The sequence below is a fragment of the Apostichopus japonicus genome, chromosome 7 (assembly GCF_037975245.1).
Source record: "Apostichopus japonicus isolate 1M-3 chromosome 7, ASM3797524v1, whole genome shotgun sequence".
NCBI classification, from domain to species: Eukaryota; Metazoa; Echinodermata; class Holothuroidea; order Aspidochirotida; family Stichopodidae; genus Apostichopus; species Apostichopus japonicus.
The window spans coordinates 11,107,717-11,135,008 of NC_092567.1; the positions used below are offsets into that span (position 1 = coordinate 11,107,717).

Genomic DNA, 27,292 nt, shown 5'->3' on the forward strand with positions numbered 1-27,292 from the left:
TATATGAAAGGAGGAAAAGCTATTTAAATTACTGATATTTCAAAGACTCCGATCTAATAATTTTTTGGGGGAGGGGGGCTGGGGGCGGGGGTATTATTAAATTCGTGTAAAATGGGAATAAATTAAAAACATATTAAACTCTGTAGTATAATGTGTAGCTCTACTAACCCGTTTCGTTGTTCTGTTGTACGGATAACATGATAACCGACACATATGTAATCACTTATATGAATATAAGATATATTCGTATTATTTCCCGCGTGTTTGTAACAGACACAGATATAAATACATTCGACGGTTTAGAAGATGTCAGGATTCGAATGGGGGGGGGGGGTTGTGTGGGGGTTGTGAGGGGTTTGTGGGGGGTTAGAGTGGAGTTGTTCCACTCGGTTACTGATAATCTCTTTTAATATTTATAATTTGTCGTCGGCTAATTGTTTATGTATCTTGATAATTATCTTAAATTGTTAAAGATATTATATTGCAACACCCGGAGCTTATCATCAGTGTCTAGCATAAGGTGGAGTATTGAGGGCGCCAAATAATACAGGAACAGATTGACATTTGGACAGGTTTGCTACATATTGTACAATCGTTTTTGACACATGCCGTTTTATTAATGTTCGAGGTTGTGAATTTGCATCCAATAAACCTCACGTTTATTCTGAGATGAAACCATAGAATGTTAAAAATCATATTGAACAGGTCTGTTATTGTAATTTCCGTATATTTATTCATCATAACGCATAACAACAGTCGTAACAGTCCTTTTAACTGACCATGTATCTTACTGTAGCAGCTCCCTGGTTTTAACTGGTCATGTTTAGTTTAGTTGTTTCTGATGGTGCAGGAGACGTGGGTCTTCCATACATCATTAAAACACTAACATATATTACTTAAAATTGTTGGTCTTGATTCAAGTAATTACTAATCAAATTAAATTTAACCATTTATATGGTACTTTGCGAATTGCTCAAATGCACAGGATGATGGTGAAAATTTGGTAGTTATTAATAGCAACATATATATGGAAAATTTGACTGTAAAAACATATTTCAAGTTGATTTCTATACTGTCTTGGTGTTTAACTCAAATAATGTTGAGAATTTAGTCAATGCGTAAAGGTTTTAATAAAATGAAATAAAGCTGCATGCTACGTAATAGGTTATAACGTTGACCAATCCATATAATATTCACACATAACTGGATATCCCTGCAACTAATTAAGAGATCTAAATATGTTGTTTGAGTCGCATGACTGCTACTTATACTAGTGAGGTATTTATCGTTTAATTAGATTCAGACAATAGTTTGTCCCACAAAATTATTGTCATTTTTTATTTGTTTGTTTCCAAACCTTTAATATCTCTGCCTACTCTCATCGTTCCTGGTGTGATTTTTGTGAAATAAAGTAACATTATGTTTTCAAAGTCCTTATCTTTCCTTTTACGGTCAAGTTTGTTGCCAGCAGATTATAGCAAACACAACACAAAATACAGAACCTAGATATATCCAATATAGTATTCTTCCATTGTATTAAATCTTGATAATAAATTAACTGTGTTGCTTAAAAAGCTTCGGGGGATTTGAAGGATCACTTGCTTAAATTTTTATCCAGATTAGTGTATACGACACTGACATAAGTCTGTGGGTCCAAGCAGGCCTATATAGATAAGGACGGGTCTGGCTTTTATTTGAAACTAATAAACTCTGGTATATTCTTCTGAATGGTAATGCTTGTCATGGCCATTTGTATATATGAAGGGAAGAGGAGCTATTTTTATTGATGAAATTTCAAGGGTTCCGATCTAATACTCTTCTTTTTTTTTTCTTGGGGGTGGATAATTGTATTTGTGTAAAATGGGAATAAATTAGAAAACAGAAAGGAACTCTGTGTTATATATGTGTAGCTCTACTAACCCGCTTTGTTGTTATCTTGTACGGATACCATGGTAACTAAAATATATGCACTCACTTGATAAAATATTAATATAAGACAGATATTCGTATTATTTCCCTCGTGTTTGGAACAGACACCAAAATACATACATTCGACGACGGGGAGGGTGGGTGGAGTTGTTCCAATTACGGTTTAGTCGAAAACTGATAATCTGATTTAAATATTCATAATTTGTCATCCGCTAATTGCTTATTTATCTTGATAATTACCTTCAAGTGTTAAGGATATTTTATTGCCACACCCATACCTTCCAGCCTCATTCATTACTTATCATTAGTGTCTAGGATTGGGTGGAGAGTTTAGGGCGCAAAATAATAGAGGAACAACTCATGTAAACTTTTGTATCACGTTTATTCCAAACGTATAGAAACAAACTTATAAAAATCTGGAAGTGAACAGAAATACATATCTTTAACATATATTTTTGAGATAAAAGTCTGTAAGTAAATTACGAGCATTGGTATGATAATTAACAACTCAGCATATCATTTCAACATATAGTAGAAGACTAGTAGCGTGTATGACTCTGAAACAACATAATTGACATAACCGACGCTGCTTAACGTTTCCAACATACCACTATAAATCCTCGTGAAACATTGGTATTATTCTTCTGAACCAAAATTTAGTTGTAGTAAAAATCAATGACTTATACAAATATCTTAATCAAACAATGTCTTCACCTAAAGAAATGTACTGAACATATCCCGCGTTTACTTCACCATCTCGATGTACATTAAATATGAAACCTTATAATGTTGTCAATCTTGTTGCACCGTTCTTGTTTATGTTCATTTAATTCGGGGCAAAGGTTCATCATAGCACATACAACAGTCGTAACAACAGTCCGTTTAGCCTACCCTGCAGCTTACTGTAGCTGTCCTTGCATATTTGCCTTTGTAGCAGACTCCCATGATTTCACTGGTTATGTTCATTTTCTTCGTTTTCTCTGGTGTAAGGAGAAGTTGGTCTTCCATTGACTAAAGCTGCCTTTTACGTCATAGGTTGTAAATTGACCAAATCGTGAAATATTCGCAGAATTGTTGGGTACCCTGCAACTAAATAAGATATCTAGATATGTTATCACAATCACGCGACTTCTAATGATTAGTGAATTATTTGTCGTTTAACCAGATTTAGACTATTTGTGTACGATAAATTTAGTGTCATAGATATTTCTTTGTTAAAAAACTTACTTTAATCTTCCCCGGTGGACTGAAGTACCATTATGTTTTCAAGTCCTTCTCATTCCTTCAACGGTCAAGTTTACTACCAGCAGATTGTCGCAAAAACAACACAAAGTACAAAGTACACTTTTGCTACTCTTCCTTCTAGGTTCAATCTTACTCAATTATTAACTCAAATTTATCAAGGTAAATGTCCCTGCGACGGTTCCACGAACACTCATGTGTATATGACATTAAATACCTGTAGTTTCTAGGTCAGAAATGAGGATGAACTGGTTCTGTAACGCAGTGGCGGAGAAACAGGGGGGTGGGGGGGGTTTAACCCCCCACTTTTTGAAGAGGGGGGCTGGCCCACACAATAAACCCCCCTAGTTTTTGCCAGTAATGTTCTGTTATAGCCTATGTTATGTGCTCCAAATGGAAAAATAAATCAAATTATTAATTTGAAATTGTAAAAGTCATTTCAACCTTTTACCTGGTAGGCTACATCAACAATTAACGACCGAAAACCGAGTTAGAATTGACCCACACATTATTTCTAGCCCCTTTCCCCCACCTTGCGCATTGGAACTTGTAGCTCATAGCGCTAACTTCACCCACAACAGACATACACAAAATAACGTTTTGTTGCTGTTGAATAGCTTTGAAACTGTATACACTTGCCAACTTCAACGAGGTGAAGGAAGGAAAAGAAAAAGAAGAAAGAGAGAAAAGGAGACAGGGGCGTAGCGAGCGGGGGGGTGTGGGGGGGGTGTCACACCCCCCAATAATTTGGTCGCTGTCGGCAAATTTTGGGTCTGTCGGCAAAAGGAGAAAAGGTGAAGAGAGCGGAAGGGGAAGAAAGAAGGAAAGCTGAATAGAGAAAAGGAGAACGGGAGCTTCTTCCGTGCCAAATTTGACTTAAAATATGCACCAGATTGCATCTAAGGACGTTTCAAAACTAAAAATTTTCCAAAGGGGATGGGTAGACCCCCTACCCTAAGACCCCTCCCCCATTCCAGTCACCACTTCCAGATCCGCCGGCAAATCAAATTTGACTTAAAATATGCACCAGATTGCATCTAAGGACGTTTCAAAACTAAAAAATTGCCAAAGGGGAGGGGGACACCCCCTCCCCTTAGACCCCTCCCCCATTTCAGTCACCACTTCCAGATCCGTCGGCAAATCAAATTTGACTTAAAATATACACCAGATTGCATCTAAGGACGTTTCAAAACTAAAAATTTTCTTAAATTTTCTTAGAGCCTCCCCCATTTCAGTCACCACTTCCAGATCCGTCGGCAAATCAAATTTGACTTAAAATATACACCAGATTGCATCTAAGGACGTTTCAAAACTAAAAGTTTTCTTAAATTTTCTAAGATTTTCTTAAATTTTTTAGACCCCTCCCCCATTTCAGTCACCACTTCAAGATCCGTCAGCAAATCAAATTTGACTTAAAATATGCACCAGATTGCATCTAAGGACGTTTCAAAACTAAAAAATTGTCAAAGGGGAGGGGGACACCACCTCCCCTTAGACCCCTCCCCCATTTCAGTCACCACTTCCAGATCCGTCGGCAAATCAAATTCTCCTCACCCCCCCCCCAACAAAAAAAAACCTTCGCTACGCCCCTGAAAGGAGAAAAGGATGGAGTAGAAAATACGGCAAGAAAACGGGAAGAGAAAGAGGAACAGTGACAAAATTATTCGAATTTGTAAAGCAAACAGCAGATATCACATCATATCAGTGAGCATGAAAATGGCGTTCCACGATAAACAGCCTCCAAACCATGGGCGCAGATCCTGGTGAGGACAGCGGGACGCGTCCCCACCAACTTTTTCAGTAGTGGGGACATGATATACCGTGGCCCCACCAATTTGTCTTGACCAGTAGCTGCATTTCAAGTTCCCCTGTATTGAACTTTGGCGCAGTTGGATCCAGCATTGTGCAAATGACATGCAGCAGTTCTCATTTTATTGTATGTTATCCACAGTTGTTAAATATAGGACGGAAATTGCATTTGCGGCAGTCTATATTTGTTTTCTGGGAGAGGACCCCAGACCCATCGTATATACATAAGTGTACTTGGATTATTTGTCCCTGATTTTCTTTCTGCAGACGCCCATGTATTTCTCCAAACTAAATTTCTAAGCCATGAGATCTAAAACTTAAGGAGGTTTAGGAGCATCATTAGGTCTGGGAAGTGTTATTTCCGGCGATCTGGGAGGTATATTTGCCCAAAAAAATCCCACGCTACGCGCGAACCCATGGTCGCGCTCCGCTTAGATAGTGTCATAGAACAGACACGCGTCCCCACCATTATCCAAGACTGATCTGCGCCCTAGCTCAAAACTGTCGATGTGTGTAGCGTTCGGTTTCGGAAATATCTGGTATATTTTTATTTCCTTCAACGAAATTTTTTAGTAGCCGTCTGAATTTTCGAAAATTCCCTGACCAACATTCTTCAACATACTTCATCATACTCGTGCAATTTTGACCCGTCTGTTAGGGTTTGAAGGAGGTTTTTCTATATCGTTTGTCCATAGATGATATTTTGTGCAACATTATGGGTATGTTTTGAAGTGAATTTATTCACGAGAATTGTGAATTTTCAAATTCTGAACAGTGGGGCTGACGGATATTGTGGGCCGCGATGAAGAATCACCTACAAAAGCAATGATCCACAGGATATGTGATGAAGTCGAACGTGTGTGACTGGTGACAATCTTCAAAAAGGTTAGATGAGAAAAAAGTATTTGGAAAAAACTTGGTTCTCAGGCAAAAGTGTACATATGGTTGGTCAGTTTCCAGCTCGAGAAGTGCCATTTCCGGTGATCTGGGGGTACCAAAACCAGAAATTTGCTTGTACGCTGCGCGCCAACTAATGGTGGCGCTCCGCTTAGATAGTAATACGCGCCCCAGGTTAGAAAATCCTGCATACGCCCCTGGTTAAATGCAGCTTTTCAAGGCCTGGGCAGTGCCATTTACTGCAATCTGGGAGGCAATATTTGCCAAAAAATTCTTGTGCACTTCGCGCCAACTTATGGTGGCGCTCCACCTAGATAGTGAGCCAGCAGTTATGACTTTTTATTTCATCAATGGCCTGCAACCCCCCCCCCCCCCACTTCTGACAAGAAATCTCCGCCACTGCTGTAACGGATGGTGACCGATGCGAAGCAGCGCGATTCAACATTGTTGTTCTTAGTATGGTTTTAAAGTCATACCAGAAACTGTTTTTTTATTGCCTATTATTTGTGTGTGGGGTGCATAGATAAACGAAATTGCTTTTGAACATCAGACTCACTGTTTTCCAGAGTGCAATGGTGGACATTTTGGCGATTGACATAAATGAAGGAAGAAGTGATACGTTTAATGATAAAATGAAGAAAAAAAATGAAGACTATTTTGTAATTTGAAAATATTATATTCGTGGTTTGAAATAAACTTTAGAAGAAGGTCTTGCAAATATATTTTTAGTGGCACAAGATTCTCTCTGTGGAGTAAATCATTACCGATGATTCGGTGGAGCTGTGATTAAATCACTTCCCACGCACATTTACACAAGAAAACTATATTACCAGTCAGCATGTGGGAGCAATTATACTACTGCTTCGTTCTGTTTTCTAGATACCATAGTAACCAAAGAACTGGACACGTATTTTGTGACGCCGGCTGTAAACGGACACAATGTTGAAAAAGATCACGTACATGAATCTATTTTTTGCGTCGCAGATATATATATTCTAAGCCTTTGTCGTATATTGCTTTCTGCATTTTGTTAAAGTGCTTTAATATGTGCAGTAGACAAAAAGGATTCTAGTCATTCTGTTTGAATAAACTTTACAGCAACGCAAAGAAGAAATAACTGAAGGGCTTTATTTCATTCTTTGGGGCAAGATATTAAGATTGTGTACATTTCTGTTGGCTTTAACTAAAATACCTTAAGTGCAAGATACAATGGGTGTTCCATACGAATAGTGCATGTCTTCTCAATATAATAGATTGTCCAATCAAAACGTTAAAAGGAATAATTAGTTAACGGAAGAGCTGTTAATGTTGCAGATTATAATTATGGGGATTTTTAATCTAATTTTTTTGTACACTGTTATTGATGAAAGAATTATCCCTCGCAATCGAAATGGTATAAGCAATGCTATAACTAAAATATCACCTTTGACGATGTCATAAGAGGGATTTGTCTGAAATACAGACTAAGCTGATTTACAGATACGACTGCCTGGTATAAAATACAACACATAGTCATATATATAGTATATTGCTATATGTATTCTGTTGCAGTCGATACGGGGGCTAAGACATGTTCGTATACTTGGATGAAAGTGCTACAGCATGCATAGCTATAGAGACTTAACTAGTTTTGTTGAAATTCTAACTTTCAGATATTGACATAAAGATTCAGTTGTTTTTTTGTATTACATTGTTGTAAACTGTGACAGATCAGTGAGTTATGGGACATTAGTATGTATTACAGGTCACGGTAGGTCAGAGCGTTAATCTAGGATATGATCTTCATTTTCCCGACACTCTTACATGTTGTCAAGTGTGTACCTCCTGTCACGCTCACATTAAGTGTTAGAAAGTCCCCATGACGTTATTACAAAGTCTTCATCAAGTTGTATTTTGTTGGTGGTAGAAATAAACTGTCCCTACTCCTCTCTTTCAACGCCCTTTCATCTGATTTGGAAACATATTCATGTGTTCCTGAAGCATCCATATCTGTTGTTGTATTATGTTATTAATTTAACATGAAACGAAACCTTATAAAACTGTAAATGTTAGATAGACTTGTGCGCAAACGTGGTAATTAATGTAATCACACGTAGCACTTAATTATATTATTCTGATTCAGTAAACTTGAACCCAATTAAAGACGATCGGTCATAAAAATCCATGTATTGCCTAATTATCGTTATAGCATACTTTCTCTGGTTTAATGTGTAATATATAAATGAACATATTAAAGATGGAAAAGCATCTTCATAACAGATTCTAATGGCGGAAGGGGGGGGGGCTAGGTCCAGAACTGAAGTAACGATAATTATATATTGTGTTAATGTTCATTTGTCCAACGACGAGGACTTATTTGTCCAGGATGTATTTATCGTCAAATACAACATATACGTCAGGAACCCTTGTTACTAGGCATGGTACAAATATTATGAGGTATGGTAAAAATAAATGAAACTAAATGAAGTCTCCCTTCCACTCCCGTACCCCAGCACTTTCGTCTTATTTCCTTATTATTGTTGTTGTCCTTCTTTCTCTGCATGTGTCACCCACAAAAAGAATGCAAGTGGCAATGCGACACATTCGCCTAGCGGCTATCCAAAATCAAAATGCAATGTAAAAAAGAAATACTCCAACCAACTAATGATGCAGAACAAGTTTTATAAATTCAACTTCTTAAGTGAATAGGTATTTATTGAGGAGGAACTTTCTCCTTAAAATAATAAAAAAAGGAACATGCAAAATAAAGGTTACAGCGTTCTGTAATACTGCTTAGGAACACGTAGGACTCCTGAATACTTAGAGATAACAGATTGCTTTGGCGCAATCTTTACCAGAGGATAACATATACTAGATTTAGCTTAACTACTGAAAAGGTTAAGACTTTCCAAAGTTTTGATACCCCTGGATCTTTTTCAATTGCGAGAGAGCAAACTGGCACGTATAAATTTAGACTTAATATATATTAATTGGATATTCTTTTCTCTATAGAAGAATGAGATTACCTCTTCTAGTCTGAAGAGCTTTCCCCCCTTTACATCATGAAATTCTGATTTAACATTTATCTTAAAAAAAAAATGAGTTCTGAGTTGTCACTATGACGAATATTGCCTAAAGGTGTTGACAATACTTGTTGACACGTGGTTGCTGATATCAGGTTGTGGTAGGTGTTATAGTCGGTGATAAAACTATCCTCAAAAGCTTCCGGTCTTCGACCCAATGTGAGAGGAAAGTGGCAAATGGTTCCAGTTCTTAAACTGTCAGACGAGCTCTGCAATACAGCTTTACTTTATCCGGTCAGGTGATGTACTTCCATCCCAACTCTGCCGACAAGCTGCCCTATCCAGAACACTAAATATTGTGTGATACTGGAATCTCCAGGGAAAAATTGTGTTTCAAGCTTTCACAGTTAAATGCCAGATATTAATTAAAGTATGCCAGCCCAGGCTTCAATACAGGTATCCTATATATAGGATCCTGTGCCCCATGATATGAAAATCACAATATTGTAGCTCCGTCTTTTTCAGCTAAGAGATATAGCAGGACTCAATCCGATGATGGTATTTTGGAGAGTGAATAAAAATCTTATCCAACACTCACTTTACTGGCTGGATGTGATGTCACACGTAATTACTAGTGCATCAATTTGCATAACTTGGCAATACAATACATTGTCATCTTGAATATGTCCTGCCCTGGTAGGTTTCTTTTGTGTGCACTAGCTATGCTATGCTACCCTGTACCTTTGTATTTTTATACTATGCCCTGACCTGGTGATGTTTCTTTTGTATACATACTCAATTATGCTACCTTGTATTTTTGTAGTGAATAGAGGGATTAGGGTTTATGTAAATTGTCCTACATCCTTGGATACTACTTTCCAACATCAACAACAACCAGCATTGACTAAAGTAAAAGTTACTAAAAAAAAACTTTCTAAAATAAACAGCTGACAGATTGACTTCTTCTGTCATACAAATACAAATTAACTAAATTATACTATTCTAATGTGACAGCATGTAAACTCCTTTATGCTCTCCTTATATAAGTAATTGCAATGTGAATCAATACAAATTCTCAACTTTAAAGTAGAGAATATTCAGACAGATAAAAACATATAAAACAAAATGAATCTATTGTGCTTCCATTATCTCTCTTCTTCGGTTCTAGTAGTTTGAGTTGTAATGGGATTTGAGGGATCCCTATTGATTATATTTCATGATTTATTTCGATTAATGTATATATATACGTGACTGATGTGAATGTGTGGGTCCAAGCAGGCTTATATATAAAAGGACGTATGTGGGTTTAACTTTAAAATAAGAAACAAATGGATTTTTTTTAGGTAGGTTAAATCACCTCGATGTACTTTAACATACTAGAAAAATTAAAGGAGAGGTGATTACCTAAAAGTTTAACTAAAATATTCAATTTAAGGTTTTTATTTCATTTTTAAGAAACGCAGGGATGTGCCCACGCTGGGCGGCCCCGAACAGCATTACAAATTACCGCCCAGCACTGTCTTAAAAATCGTGAATCCCGCCCAGCACTATTTTCATCTAAAATCCCGACATTCCTAACAATATATTCAACATAAATTGGGCTTAGCCTATGCCAAAATCATACAGACTATTAATGTATCAGTTACGCATGCGAGAAACATTACTTACGGCTCCCAATCGGTCCCTTGCAAAATCTCTTTGAAACAAACTAATAACTTTTACCAGGTACGTAATATATTTCACTAAAAAAATTGTATATTGTAGTCAAAACTAGTACATGTGTATGTGCTTAAAAGTGCCAGCATTTGGCATCTGAGCACCTTCAAAATTCGAAGGGGGGAGGGGGACAGCCCCTTTCCCCTTAGACCCTTCCCACAGGACGGCGATCAGTATACCCGGCACTCAGGAAATCCTGGGCACATCCCTGGAAACGTCTTTTTTTACCATCTTCTGTACGTACAGTAGTATGAATAGGCAGCAGCATTATCATATGACAAAAAGTCAACGGTGAATCTAAACTAATAGTGGTTTTAAAATATTTGTAGTATTTCTTTCGTATTTTGCATAACGGCTAAATAAAATTTTAAAAATAGTATCTCGAAGGAGCCTGGGTCGGAGTTGGAGGAGGGGTGGGGGTGTTGAAAGTTCCTAGTAATGTGGTTGATTTTGTAAAATTTACCACCCGGCAAATTGACTAATGTTTTATCTTCATGATTATATTCAAGTGCTGACGATAATTTAATGCAACATCCGGGCCTTTTATTCTCACATGGTCCGTATTGTTATTAGTATACTTTTTCCATCAGAATCATTCAATATGTCTATATCATATAGTATAAGAAACACTCTGATGTAGTTGAGTCCATTTACGTCCTGATTCCGAGCCCAGTGCGAGACCACTTTGTTCGGGTATGGTACTCTCGAGTCCGAACAGCGTTCTATAGAGTATATGAGCAAACCAAGTCCGAGTCCATCTAATATATAGAGACACAGCAATGAAGAGCTCACGCGGTTTCAGCCTATACTGGACTAATAGACACGCAGGGAGTATCGGTTAAATAAACTCACTCTAAATATTCCTTAATTTACAGACCGTCGCTTTTTGGTCTAAATGTTCCTTGCCTAACGTTGAACAAAGAGAGTAAAATATAAGAAAACTGATTATGTGTGCATGTACAAATTACCAATTCAACATAAGGTTGTAGTGTTTAATGACGTCACTCAGTGTTTGATTACGTCACTAAGTGTTTAATGACGGGCTTAAAACTATGTCTTCCCTATAAAGCTGATGTTTATATTCATGTTATTAAGTCCGTGCATCTTACATTGACGAGTCTGTCTCCTTTATTGACTTTAGGGTATTCAATGTAGATGTGCGTTTACCTGCCAGGAATAGTTTACTGTTATATTTGTGAAGATATATCATTCAAATTTATATATTTTTTGCTTCGTCATATTATGTTTTCCTGAAATTCAATTTCAAAATTTCATGAATAAAATATTTCTCTTCCCTTCAGGCCTGTGACAATGATGGCAATCTACCAGGAGAAGAGGTAAGAGAGACATAGATTCATGTTCCTGTTTATTAGTAACGGTAACTTTAATAACAGACAAAGAGGTATTAATTAATGTGAAACAAAGAAATAAGACAAAAGAGTAGTATACTTCGTTTCTCATCAGGGTGGGAAGGGGAGGGGTTGGGGAGGCCAACTGTAGAAATCTATACTCAAATCTACACTGTAAAAACTAAAAGGGTTTATTTACCCCAAAATAGGGTAAATGTAAATCCCGCATGTGGACACAAAGTATGGGTATTTATAACCACATTTAGATGTGCATTTACCCTTTATTGTGTCGCTATGCAGGATTTACATTTACCCACTATTTGGTTTCTTTTACACAATTTAGGTGTGAATTTACCCATTATTGTGTTGCTATGCAGGATTTACATTTACCCACTTTTTGGTTACTTTTACACAATTTATTTGTAAGTTTACCCTTTCTTGTGTTGCTATGCAGGATTTACATTTACCCACTATTTGGTTACTTTAACACAATTTAGGTGTGAATTTACCCATATTTGTGTTGCTATGCAGGATTTACATTTACCCACTATTTGGTTACTTTAACACAATTTAGGTGTGAATTTACCCATATTTGTGTTGCTATGCAGGATTTACATTTACCCACTATTTGGTTACTTTAACACAATTTAGGTGTGAATTTACCCATATTTGTGTTGCTATGCAGGATTTACATTTACCCACTATTTGGTTACTTTAACACAATTTAGGTGTGAATTTACCCATATTTGTGTTGCTATGCAGGATTTACATTTACCCACTATTTGGTTACTTTAACACAATTTAGGTGTGAATATACCCATATTTGTGTTGCTATGCAGGATTTACATTTACCCACTATTTGGTTACTTTAACACAATTTAGGTGTGAATATACCCATATTTGTGTTGCTTAGCAGGATTTACATTTACCCGCTATTTGGTTACTTTAACACAATTTAGGTGTGGATTTACCCATATTTGTGTTGCTATGCAGGATTTACATTTACCCACTATTTGGTTACTTTAACACAACTTAGGTGTGAATTTGCCCATATTTGTGTTGCTATGCAGGATTTACATTTACCCACTATTTGGTTACTTTAACACAATTTAGGTGTCAATTTACCATTATTTGAGTTGCTAAGCAAGACTCACATTTACCCACTATTTGGTTACTTTTAAACAATATAGGTGTAAATTTATGACTTAGTTGTGTTGATGTGTGGGATTATTCCATTAGATCTTTTGGTACTATTATGCTTAAGATGTACAACTACCTCTTTGATGCTGCTGCACATAATTTACAATTATACTAAAGGTATTCTGTATTGGCCCAAAATTATAGCATGCTATAATCGCTAGATGTTTTCAAAGAATACTTTCCTGGAGGTCACTACCCTCCAATGGTTCACAGACATTCTACATTGAGCACACAAGATAACTGAATGTCTCAGTGAGAAAAATTTCCTCAAGAGTGGTAATAAAAACAGTTCAGAATTTTAAGCAAAGGTGACCATATTTGGCCAACACAGCATACCTTCATTGGGCTACATAACACAATGCAATTTAATTGTGCAGATTCTTGAATTAATATAATAGGTAAGAATGTTAAATTAGGAGAAAACTAGAAACTTCAAACATGAATACTACACTGCATAAACGTGACATGAATAATCAATGCAATAGCATGTTTATATCAATCTAGGAATATTCATGCATAATGTACAATATGGTGAAGCAACACTTAAAGTTGGTAACATATGTGTATACTAGTAAAACCTTGACTAAAAAATGTTACATTTACTAATGTATGATCACATTTTCTCAACAATTAGAAACTGCCACAACCCATTACAAGGCATGTCAGGTATTAAACCATGTAACAATTTTCATTTACATCGATGAATACATTTGTAAAATTAAGGTGTGCCAATCTTTTAACATTAACATAAATCTCTATTGACCACAAATATTACTTTCAGGTTGTCTGTTATGATTATGCTGTATCACTGTCACCTTAAAAATCTGGTATCACTCAAAAAGTGCATTACTTTGGCATAACATTGGTAAAAAAGACCATAACTCCCACTTTTATAAAATGGCTCAGCAAAAAATTGAGAAACTTGGAGAATATTAAGATAAACAATAATAACTTACTAATAAAAACAATTTGTATGTAAACAACTAACTTTGCAAATCAATGCAGGTACATCAACATGCTTTTGTTTATGATCAAACCCATCAGTTCTCACTGGCCATGAATGTTGCATCAACACAATAAAGGTTTACATGATAAGACCTGTATGTTACTAAGTTGTAAATTAATAACTCTAAAACATACCTTAACTCTAATGTATGATTAATTATAGTTCTTAGTGCTTTAACATTTCATGTTGATTTATCTTGAATACAACAGTACACTCAAAAAGTTGCATTAGAGTGGTGCATGTTTATGTGCACCACCCCCACCCCACCAACCAAATTTTGTTGTGACAGAACAAGCCACAATATATGGAACTTTCTTGTCACTGATCTAATTGTTCCAGCAATTGTCTCCATGATTTTATTTATATGTGCATCAAGCATTACAAAGATTATCGATAACAACTTCCTGGTCTTGGTATAAATTGACAAAAACAAAATCAAATCGAGCAAAGATACGGTGATGCTTAAGTTTAGGCCTATGATTGTGAATGATCACCATTAACCATCTGTGTTGAGTGTAACCGAGGCTAACTGAGGAAGACTAGCATACAATTAGTCTACACTAAGCTTGCTTCAACTAGGCTGAACGTTAAACCTTAATCACTATACCCCTCTATGTTTATTGTAGACCCCACAATTTATCACAAAATATTACTGTACACAATTTGCTATTCTTAATGCTCATCAATCTTGGTTTGAATGTATAAAAAATTTACTGGCTTAGATAATTTGCTTAATATCAACTAATTGCTGTTTGGCCTTCTTATTACACCCAGTTCTAATTGTATTAACAGCTTATTATTGACTTTACTATATGACACCTTTTATAAAGTTGCATTAGTGTTCCAACTAAATTTTCGCCCCCAACTTTGCTCTTCGTCATAACAAGGCATGTCACAGCACTTCAAACTTGTAGTTGCCCCTGATCTCACTGTTTCACCAATATTGTAATGTTTAGTATTATATATCATTTAAGTGTATTAAGAATTACCCAAATTATCATTTTACACATTATTTGTCTTGTAAAATTATGCTAACAAACTAAATCCCTGAAAACAACACTATGCAAATCCAGCAAACAATCTGAAAAACATAACTAACAATAATTCTGGGTCAACAAATAACAGAAAAACAATAGAACTTGAAGAAAAGTCACAAAATGAAATAAATCATGCTTGAAGTTTTGCAATTAATGAAATGATCTTTTGAGGCAATTTCCCCTTGTCTTTGCATTGCAGCAGAACATTTTGCAGAAATGTCAGTGTTCCTTTTACTTTGCCGTTATACTGTATGTTGAAAACATAATATGCTGCCAGCAGGATTAGAACTGCCTCAGGGAAAGATGCTGCAGTACTGCATTTTTCGTTTTCTGCAATGATTGTTATGTTTGATGGGTCCAGCGGATCCCCAGTGTATGTTATGACCGGTGTGTTGATTTCAACATCCGAGCTAACCTATCAAACAATGAAATAAATAGGATGATTAATTCCTGATAACACATTTTCAAAGGTAATCCAGCTTCTTCAGAATCACATACACTAAACTTGCATTTGATAATATTACTTGGGAGCTGATTTGAATAAGCATCATTTCTAGCTATAAATGAATATTGCGAATGTTTCTATAACTCAGGGTATATATAAACCAGAATGTCAAATAACTTAGTGATTCCTTGCCATTATGAAGCAACATTAGATGGCAGATTTTCCAACTTCCACCGTGCTGACCTGATATCACCAGAAGTGCCATTGGCCTTAGAGTATCGAATAATAGGTGCCTATATAAGAAGATTGAATTTGAAACCAACTATCATTTCTTCAGCGATCAACTTTATTAAGACTTGGCTCTAATTGAAGACAAGTGAACTGTGACCTCCATACAAAACATTCGGGATTTGCTACTTACCAAATGCTACCTAAATTCAATTCATGATATGTGGTGGTAATTAAAGGGTTCAGGTTTTCATGTTTGTTGATCTCAAATGACCTCTGATCACAATCAAAAACAGGAAGAACCACCTACTCACCAAGGGTTACCTTGTGTTATCTTTTAATTCAAAGAAAAAATAGGGATCATCTGCTCACCAGGGCTATCTACATATTACTCTTGAAGTGCAAACCATCTTTCACTTCTTGAGGTATAGTGTTTACAAACCGAGGCCTCACACACACCCCGATCAGCATTGCATAGATTTCTTTGGCCTTAGAAGGGTTATCGACATATTACTCTTTACATCTTTTGCAAGTTTACAAATAATACACCAACTAATGAAAGGGTTGTTAAAATGGGAAGCTTACATCATCATCACTGTTTATAAACAGAAAGTTGCGATCTTCTTTCAGGAAGCCAGGTAGTATCCAGAGAGCTGCGGTCCATGTAGCATCTGTAGCAGAAATAAACACAGAAGTTATTGTCTTCATTCAGTGTAAATGAATGTAAAATGTAACACAACAGTAAAAAATGTCATGCTGATTTCCTGAAAATAACATAATGATTTAGTAAGTTGATGTAGTGTATCAATGCAGTTTTATCTCTGCACTCTTAAAAATAACTACATTGAAGTGTTCCTTAATTAATGTTTTATTGCAGGATTCAGTAAACCATCTAATTCATCCAATGACGACACTGTTGCTACTTTGCCTCATATGGTCACAACTTGTCTCTTAGCTCAGATTATCCTGTATATGAAACAGGATTGGCCACATTTTTCTTCATTATCTTGAAAGACCTTGGATTTTTTTTTAAGTTTTCAAACATCTGCCATCAGTTTAACTAATTTATATTTTAAGAAGCTGACAAAATGCTTGTCTCAACTGAAACTGTTAAGACATATCTCCTAGTCTACATAATAGTAAACTTTTTTATTATTTTTGGTAATTAACTCAGCACTTTGAGATGTTAACTTACCCCTTTTGTCTTTTTCTGTCAATTGCTGAATAAAGTTGTTGTATTCAACAAGGAATCGAAGAGTGCCCTTTGAGTGATTTGTGTTGTAGGTGATGATCTTTGCTGCAATGTCATCAAGATTTTTGTAGAACATCTCCGACACTGCATCCCAACTGATGATGGCTGAAAAATCTTCTATGATCTATGAATTAAGGTAATAAAAAGGATGATAATGACATTGTATTAATAAACAACTTTCAAACAGGAACTTTCAGCCAAGTATTCGTGTTAGATCATTAAGTCAGTAAAAGAATCTTGTTTTGGCAGTTATTCATGATTTTCTTCAGTCAAACCTCTATTTTAGTAGAAATTCTAAACATTCAAATACTCTTACATATCATCCATGGTATTTAGATTCACCTACTTTTTGAAAGTCCCTGTCAAAGCTAACAATGTGTTTCTTCCATGGTAAATAAAACAGCTATGATTAGCTCACTTGGCAGGTTAATTTGTGGCAAAATACACTCATGACCCTTTTCCTTGAACTTTGTCTACCTCAAATGATTCTTGAACTAAAAAAGGTAGGAATCATCTACTAACCAAATGCAATCAACATTCTAAGGGATTTTTAAGAAGCCAGTAACTGACAATTTTTCCACTTATTGCACTGTGTTTCATGAATATCAGCTATGATTCAAGGAAGCTTCCCTTCCTGAGAAATCCTGAGAGCAAGCTATGCAGCATGAACACAAGTTCATTCACCCTTACATACACAAGCCTTAACATTGGCTTATGATTTCGTCAAACCAACAATTTCCAGTGTAGAACATTATAATCATAAGTCTTAATAATTAGGAATCATTTGTTTGAAATTACCTGTTCTGCACAAAATAGAGTAGGAAATTTGCCTCTGATTTCTGCTATTGGTGGTTTCTCCTCAAGTACAAGTCTCCTTCTCTCTCCAAATGTCAGTGCCATTAATGACTTAATTTTGTTCTTGTCTTGTTTTTTCTTTGTTGATTCCTTTTGTAGTTCCTTAATGTGCAGTTTGATAGTCTCCTCTGTTTCACCCTCAGGTAGAGTCCAATCAGCTCCCTCTTTTCGTTCTCCCTCGTCAGTTGTTGCATGTGTAGATGTCTTCCTCTTCTTCACAACTACATCCCTCGTCATGTGTCTCCTCTCATTTCTGAACTTATCTTTGAGTGCATTTTTCAATGCATCCTACAAAACCAAGATGCAAAAATGAATGGAAGCTGCAGTATGATGAGATAATCTGATATCAATGTTACATATTCTGTTAAAATACCTTTCTTCAGTCTGGACTTGTAATTTAAAGAGCTATGAAATTGTGATGAACACTTGAACACAAAGTATATTGTAATTTTGTTACAAGGTCTTAAAAACAGCTGAACAATTCAAATTAAACTTCAACACTATTGTTAGGTATAAAACTCGGCAACCTCACAATGTAATTTATGCACATGTTTCATCATGTCACCTCACCCATTTTAAAGAGTAGACACCTTGATCTTACAAGTATGCACATCTGGACATTCATGTCAGATGCATGCACAATGTGTACTGGTTCATGCATCTTCTCGGGTAGGCCAGTAAATTATATGAATATGTATGTATACATATATGTCACAGGAGGGGGCTAATGTGCAAACATCTGCATGTATACAAGACCCCAGACTACAATATCCCCCCCTCCCCCACCCACCCTGTGCTGCAGCAGTTCAACCCTTGCATCCACCCAGTTAAGTTCCCTCAAACTGAAAAGTACTTTTACAAACCAACAGCAAAATTAATCTATAGTGGATGTAAGATTTTGCCCTTGGAATGGCAGGAGAAACAATCTAGTTTTGAATGCCCCATCATTTGATGTCTTTATTAAAAAGATCCAGCTGTACATAGTTCTTCACTAGCACCAGCTACTGGATATAAAAATGGCTTTTGACAATTAAGCAAATACAGTGAAAATAGTCTCCTGTCTACCTGAAAAGCACCAATTTGACTGATACCATTAGTAGTGGTAGTTTTGTACAAAGTAGTCGAAATTACACAATCTAGTCAGGTGCTTTTTATATGTACATATACGCCCACCTTCTAGATAATAAATGAAGAGCTTAATCATATACTTACATAAGGCTCACAGAATGGTAATTTGATTGCCAAGTTTGGAAAGGACTTTATGACTGCTTTAGCTGCTGTATTGTATTGATCTGTAGTAGGATACCTACAAAAAAGAATATCACTTTATAGTTGATTCACATACAGGGTTAGTGCCAGCTGTAAAATTTAGGAGGGGGGGGGGCAATTACCCACTTGACCAACTCTTTTGGGGGGGATTTAGTATATGGGGGAGCCTTTTTAAAATGTGGAGTGAAAGGAAAAGATGGTACTGTCTGGGGCTCCAAAAGCTCCAGTTTTTAACCTTCATATCAGCAGGACAGGGCTTGGTTGGGTGAGACTCATACAGGCCCAATGATCTCCCATAATAGAAATTTCTTATGTTACGGGATACTGCGGACTATCTCTATAGTGGTCTCTTGTATCATTCTTGAAGATATATTGTCTAAATTGTTTTGTTTTTACTATGTAATTCTTAATTCCTTGTTTTAGTCTGATGTTGATCTGGGAGTGAAATAAACCTTACACACACAAACACCAAAAATTACATTTTTAAAATAATATCAACAACTTATTTTGCAACTTAATAATAACAGTGAAAAGTTCACCCATTTACCCACTAACCATCAAGTCCTGCTTGTACTAAGTACCTTACCTAGCACCCCCATTCCCCCCAGACAGGCTGAGTCAGCTAAAAGGCTATGATTTTATATTTGAGGTCGCTGCCTGAGCTTGTTTGTTTTGGTAATGTGGATATCCCCATCTGAAGTTAAAATATGAACAGAACTTTAACAAAGTTGTAACCACATCATTCCAAGGTTCCACAATATTAAAATCTGTAGGTTATTGACACATGACGTCTTTATATGCAAAAAATCAAATGCGAAAATACAGGCTTCCAAAGGTGTTATTGTTCCAGGTTAAATAACACCACAATTTCAAAGATGGCATACTTACACATTGACATATTTCAAAGCTAGTAATTCTGAGATGTTGAAAAGTCAAGATTCCAAAGACTTGTGCATTATGCATGCGTATGACATTTGAAGGCAAAAATGTACACTGGTTTAGCATTAGTGATTGAAAAGACAAAATATTAATATTCAAATAGGGAAAGGTACTTACACAGTAAACAAGCACATTTTGTCAAATGTAGCTTGGATTACAGCAGATTTAATTCTGTTGCTGACAGGTCCCCCTTTTAATAGTTCTACCAAGATGTCTCTCCTAACATCATCTTGATGCAGCTCAAACTTGTTTGGCCATGGCAAGAACTTTTCTTCTTCATGAAAACTATCAAGCATGCAAAAAGGGTAAACAAAACTTTATTAGCAAAATGTATAGAATTAGCACTTTCAATAAAGTGACCCTAAACAAATTTTACATGAACAATACAGATTATACTTTGACACAGGTTGAACAGCTTGATTTTCACTACTTCAGCTGTAAGTTGTTGAACATGCATGTCAGTACTTAGCAAAATGTGACTTCATATTAAATGGCCTCTTCAAATAAGGGGCTTTGTACTGAACTTCTTTAGGGAATGTGTGGGACTTACTGTTAACCAACCAAGTTCCACCAACCCCCCACCCCCCATACCCTAATATATTGTAGTGATAGCTTAAAGAGAAAATGCAGTCACCCTGATTTGAATTAGTATACTGTAGTATAATATTTCTATTATGGCTCTTCCTACTCATGTGACAATGTTTTTGTTACTGAATTGTTGAATTCATGCACCATAACTCTTAGATTTGTCTTTTATATGCAATATTTATGTTCTAAAATGCCATAAAATATAATTGTAAGGTCAGCACCAGAAATTTGCAAGGTTTAGCTGATATTGCAAATTAGTTTGGGGCAACTGCTTATTCCCTTAAATAAGCTCTTTTTTGCTTCTGTCAAGGTAGGATAATAATTCAAACATGAAATGTTACATGTCTTACCTGTCTGAAACATCACTGGTACAAGGTACATCTCTTTCATTTCCAGCCAATATAATGGTGTCATCTGAACTTGAAGAGCTTGTAAATGAACTGGCACTGAGGCATGCAACTGACAAAGGAAAGGAGTGTCCAAAATATGTATTATAAATTATTTTTCTAATTTGCAAAACCCCAGGATGTAAAGATTAAATATGTGTTGCTCATAAGTACAAGAAACAAAATAACTGGATTTGCATTGCAATTTGCTACTTACTATTAAATCTTCAACTGCTAACCAATTTGATATTGATTAGCACTTTCATTAGACAGTAATGCTTTTTGATTGATATTGCAAACTGTAAACTGTTACAATGAAAATTTGAAGTAGTATTCAACTTTGGCATACCAATTTGTCCCTTGCAGAATACCTTCAGACTGTGATAATTTCTTATCTTAAAGCTTCCCTGAAATTTCAAATATGAATACTATAGTGACTTCCTCCTGTCAAATATCCCAAAACTTTCCAATACTGTAGGGGGAAAGCCATGAGGAGAGGTTATGACAATGTACATACATTCATACAAGAATGTTTTATGTGCATATATTATCCTTGGAACTACCCAAGTACCAATAAGTTCCAAATGGGGTTCACACATCACATTATGCCAATAAGGCTCCTTCATGAAATGGTAATAAACATGCTGCTGATAGGCAAATTTTTCTGGACAACAATCTTTCTGCAATCGTGTACAAGAAGCATTTATACTTACCTTCATCTCTTTCACCAATCACATTCAGTTTAACTGCTTTATCTTCCATCTGCTCTTCTTCTATATCACCGTCAATGTCCACCCAGTCGTCAAAGTCTTTATCAAAGACCTGAAGCCGAAATTTCTTTATCCCAAATTGAGATTTGATTTCTGGTTCTACATCACTTGCACTACATAAGAAAACCCTTTTTCTGGATCCATAAGTTACATGGTACCGTTTAAGTGCTTCACTGAAGACACAAATATATAGAAACTAAAAAGTTGTTTCTTCTAACCTTTGAAGTTCAAAGTAACAATGATAAGGAATGAGATGCTCTATTTTAAGTATTAATGTTTCTCTAAACAAAGTACTTAAGTGTTACCATTCTCTGATTTTGATTTGTGTAAATTGATAAGGGTAAATGACAAGCAAAATCTTCATAAGCAAATATGACCCATTTTTGTTGAAAACACAATACATAGCTATGGAAATGTTGACTGTAACCAATAGTGTGCAAAACCATCAAAACAAAATACACTTTACCACCTTTGATAAAGATTGCATCTATTTTGCCAAATTCATGCAACCTATTTTCTCTTGCCTCTAGAACCATGCAACAACCTTTTGCATACAATGAACTGTGTAATTCAACAAAAGCTAATGTATGCACTTCTTCAATGCTTGGAAATTGACTTTTCAAAGCTCTCTGAATCCCATCACAAAACTGATGTAACTTTTGAATGTCCCCTCCTGAGTTGGATGTCATTTTGTCATCCAAAAAATTCTGACCAGCTCCATAATAGCACATAAGTAATTGATGACGCCTTGCCAATGTCTTACACAAATTCCGCCTGTTTTTCTGCCTATTGGCAATTTCTTTGAAATATGCATGTTTAGCTTCAAACCTCATTGTCCAGCAGTGAACAAGAGGTCCATATTTCAATATTGAACGAGGGTAATGCAATAAGTAATGACTTTTGGGTTTAATTCTATCTTCAGGAAAGAGCTCTTTCAGAGCAACCAGAAATCCATGCACCAAATATTCCAAGTATGCAACCATTTCACACGGTATAGAGGGAGCAAATGTAATTTCACAAATATCCATAAGTGACAAAAATAGTTCCCAGTATTCATTTCCCTCTGGAATTGAGCTTCCTATGATTAAAGGCAATAATCTCATCAGGCACCATGTTTGAGATGCTGTTTGTTTGATTTTGAAACTTCCCAGGTTAGCAGTGGTATTGCAAGTTGGTTTGCTTTTCTGATCACTTTTTCCAAAGGGAAAAAGCTTCAAAGCACTGTTAAAAGATTCCAAAGTGAAAAAGCCATCCTGAATAAATGTTGTCACAACCTTCGTCATTAATTCTGGAACAAGTCCTTCGAGCAAATCATGAGCTGGATCAGGTGGTAGACAACTGATTACATCAAAGTATTGCAAATCTGACAAAACAGATTTAGAAGCTACTCCATAAACATGCCTAAGACCTTGATTTTCCATAACTAACTGCACCTGATGTTTGTGACCAACACTTGTTCTTTCGATTAAACTGGATGAATCAAAATGATCTTGAATGTCATTACTACTTGCCATGCAAAATCTACATATTCTACCAGCATGAAAATGTTGCTGAAAGCCTCCTAACTGATGTGCTGCCAAGTTATCCATGGAAACCAAACTAATGCAACCCTTGAATGTAAACTCCTCCTGGTTTAAAGTTGTTATTGTCACCCCCTTACTTTCTAAGACTTTAACATCCTCAAGAAGCGGTTTGAGCACTTTCCCAAAGCCATACTGTTTTATTAATCTTGTACAGCAGAGGCAAACAAGCTGAATTGATGACAATTTTGACCGAAACTTTGGGGATAAATTTCCAAGAACAAAATAAAATGCAGCAACTTTGTAGCTGTTAGCTTTATTTCTAAGTGGGTTCACCACACCAAAATCATCATAATAAAAATGAACTTGGAGTGCATGTGGCTCCAAAGAGAATAGGGGATGATTTTGAAATGCTTCACCATCACAGTAATCCTCATATCCCTTGTCCCCATGTCTAGAACGGGACTTCAGAACTTCTGCTAAAATATCATCATGACTTAAAAGACATTTTAGAGTATCAAGCAATGGTACATAAATGAATGTATCATCTTTCCCACAGGTGGAACCTAGCACATGTTCAACTGGCTCAACTAAACCAAAATGCTCCTTATAAAAAGCTGTCTGTTTATAGTCTGAGGCCAACTTTTCAAAGATGTTATTTTTCTTTTCAAACTTTTCATCGATAAAGTTAAAGATATCAGGATTTTTAGCCACTGTGAAACCAGAAGCTGAAAGTTTTTCTTTGATCTCTGTGCTATCATCCCTTGAACTGTTATAGATGAGTTCAGATAGCTCTAATATTATGCTATTTGTAACAGTAAGTGGTAGTTTATGCTTCTCTTTCATGCCTAAGATGAAAAGAGCAAAGTCTCTTTCCGTGGATCTTTCACCGATTTCTCTGATGTGTGATCCATCACCCAGAGCAGCAGCATCGATAGCACTTATTCCAGTTGATTCTGCAAGACTATTTTTATGCGAATTATGAGTCACATCATCAACTTCTAAACCAATGTTTTCCGTCACTAGACTTGTGCCTACTTCAGTATCCTCATGCCCACCAGAGTTACTGTCATGCCTTATGTTAACATCGAACACTCTTTCATGAAATTTCCGCAGATGGGAATAAAACGTGCTGAACACCCGATATTTTCTTTCACAACCATCTACTCCACATCTTATGGAGAAGTTGGGTTCAATACTATGTGAGAATCTTATGTGATGTAACAACTTTTTGAAAGTAATGGTCCTGAAAGTGTTACATATTGAGCAACTTTGCATCTGCAAGGATGCCATAAGGCCTAATCTAACAAAACCTTGGCTAGGCTTTATTAGGATGGCTTGGCATAAGTACTGGACAAACCTCACAGCATTAATGCACACTCAGTTTTAATAGTTCAGTCTTGGCCTGCGCTAGCTAGGCTTATAAACTTTGATACAATGGTAGGCCACAGTGTAGGCCCTGCATTGTACTAGTGGCTGTTACTTGTAAGACATAGCCTAGGCTTAGTTATAAAGTCTTCTAATCTTATATAGGCGAATAAGTAGCAGAACAGTTAGGCTAGTAAAGCCTAGGCATAACAGTTATTTAATCTGTACTTTTATAAACCAAACAACTCTTTCAAGGGCTTAACGTCAACTTACACTTGTGACATGTTGCTTTAGATTCATATAAAAATACAAGCGGCCGTTGAAGGTGAAGTCCAGTCGTGTCAAGTCTCGTCAAATGTGACGGCGAAGCGCTTCTGCGGGAACAAACTATGAAATACTAGGATTGGTCGCCAAGCAGTGCAGTGATGACAGTATACTGTATACTGTACTGTACGTACGTAGGTCTAAGGCATTGTGTTAGCGCCAAGCGCCAAGCGCGAACGAACCACCCTTTGTGAAAGAAAACTTGTCATTGGCTTAAAGTTTGAATCTTTCATTTGATATTATGTGGGGTTCTTTCTAATTTTTCAGATATGCACCCATTTTCTGGAATACCAACTTTGAATCTTTTACATTTTTACCAATATTTATTACCACATCCACATTCTTGAAAGGCTGTATTCAGTGAATTAATGTAAAGTAGTGTTTTAGGAAATTTGTTTTTAACCAATGAGAAGTAAGAACACTTCTGAGACGTATAGTCTGTCATTATTCTCTCGGCGCGGCCTGGCTGCAAACGTAACTTTTATTTCTAGTACGAATGAGTACATCATTGTAGAAAATTCTATAGAAGTCACAATGAAAAAAATGTTTCAGCTATGGTCGACGTTTAAGGGCCAGGCATTGTTATCATCCGTTGTGGGGATAAATGTATGCTGGCCGTGCGAAAAAGCACAAAACACTTAAACGTACACAATCATGACAAAAATATTGTTCCAGCTAGCTCAAGCTGTACTTCTAAGAATATTTTGTAAACAAGTGTCTCGAGAAATACTCACGTTTAGGCTCTATCAGTTTGAATTGTGAGTCAAACCGTCTTCATGGGCCAATCCAGAAGGGGAGGGATTCAGTGTTTCGAGAAAATGATCGCAGTAGCTTATATACTTTCCGTTGTTTTGTTATGTACATAAGCGTACGGGACTACCTTCGTTGAGGGGGGGGGGGGGGGTTGGTCTGACGCAACACAAGCTAGCATGCTCGAAAAAGAGCGGCTGGTCTGAAGAAAAGGGTACCTTCTGATCGATGGGTTGCAAACCTTCACCCCGTCTCATACGCGCCCATGGTTAGACCTATGTAGATCTTATAGATAATTGTCTGCACCCCTTAATCAGGTGTTGGTATTTATAGGTTGGGCGCCGCTCCTTATCTGTTCATTACCTCAGGATCATTTGCTATTTTGACTGTATTAGTTAGTCTTGCCTTATTAAACTTTCACGAAACTTCATATAGGCCTATCCTACGACTCCATTTATATCCTCTCACCCCCACATAAGAAACAGTTATTATTTTACTAATAACCATGCAGACATTTCCACGGGGAAATTCGGGGATACTCCATATATCTGTACAGTTTGCCGTATATTTATAACACGATATAGGCTATTAATAAATAAATGTCAAGCTAAACAGCTGGCCTATTGTCGCCCCAATTCCTTTTGACAGTAATTTGCATTGGTTGTTGGGACTTTAGAAATTGGGCCTATAGTCGCCGGGGCAGCTCTGTGTTCCAAAATGTACATGTAGGGTACTATAGGGTGCATACAAATAATGACGGGCTAAGACCCGAAAATACTGGTAGTGATATATATTAACCCATGAACGAGTAAATTTATACTTCAGTACATAAATACTGGGTGATTATTCCCCCAGGGTGGCATTTTAAACTAATCACAAGTGTATAGAACAAATACAACCACATGAAGTGTATAAATAGCTCTTATCTTGTGTGATTCTACCCTCTTACGATACTTCAAAATAAGTGTTGTTGGTGTTATACCCTTTTTGATTTAAAACAACATACTAAGAAGGGTTATTTTACACCTTGTTACTAAGGTATACATTATTCGTGCAAAGTACATGTTATGTGGGTAAAATTACCCTATTGGTTAAAAAGGGTACTTTTTTGAAAAGTGAGTGTAAAATAAGCACTGTAAATGTGTAAATGTACATAAATCATTGTGTCTTATTACACGCACAGTATGTAAATTTACCCACAAAGATCAGAAATACACAAACCGGCTTTACCTCGGGGTATATGTACACGTTAATCGGGTAATGGCCAAGGCAATGGTTATGTTTACACTTTGTGATGGTAAAACTACATTGTGGATGTTTATTATACACTTTTCCAGTGTTTAATAACAATCCATGTGTTAAAATACCTGACAACAGTGTAGAACTACCCGTTTATTTTTTAGAGTGTACC

The 27,292-nt window shown here is 36.3% G+C and overlaps 3 protein-coding genes and 1 long non-coding RNA gene across 10 annotated transcripts in view; 2 read left to right on the top strand and 2 right to left on the bottom strand.

Annotated features, from left to right (window-relative positions):
• LOC139970036 (NLR family CARD domain-containing protein 4-like) overlaps positions 1-27,292 on the top strand; it is a 554,750-nt gene that overhangs the window by 519,996 nt on the left and 7,462 nt on the right. For all 4 annotated transcript variants that reach the window (XR_011793896.1, XM_071975614.1, XM_071975615.1 and 1 more), the window contains one exon: positions 11,897-11,932. Coding sequence is in view for 3 of the 4 variants with exons in the window: in XM_071975614.1 (XP_071831715.1) it covers positions 11,897-11,932 (36 nt within the window). In the remaining variant the exon portion in view is untranslated. The remainder of the gene's footprint in view (positions 1-11,896; positions 11,933-27,292) is intronic.
• The window catches only part of LOC139970059 (uncharacterized), a 351,315-nt gene that overhangs the window by 94,551 nt on the left and 229,472 nt on the right, over positions 1-27,292 (top strand). The window lies entirely within an intron of this gene.
• The window catches only part of LOC139970094 (uncharacterized), a 379,126-nt gene that overhangs the window by 58,364 nt on the left and 293,470 nt on the right, over positions 1-27,292 (bottom strand). The window lies entirely within an intron of this gene.
• LOC139969362 (sterile alpha motif domain-containing protein 3-like) lies at positions 13,602-27,263 on the bottom strand. Its single transcript, XM_071974246.1, has 9 exons — positions 25,081-27,263; positions 21,863-22,092; positions 21,114-21,222; positions 20,293-20,460; positions 19,180-19,273; positions 17,911-18,255; positions 17,056-17,236; positions 16,446-16,531; positions 13,602-15,602 (listed from the first exon to the last, which is right to left on the bottom strand). Exons 1-9 carry the CDS (start codon positions 25,089-25,091, stop codon positions 15,318-15,320), a joined length of 1,509 nt encoding a protein of 502 aa, XP_071830347.1. The 5' UTR covers positions 25,092-27,263; the 3' UTR covers positions 13,602-15,317.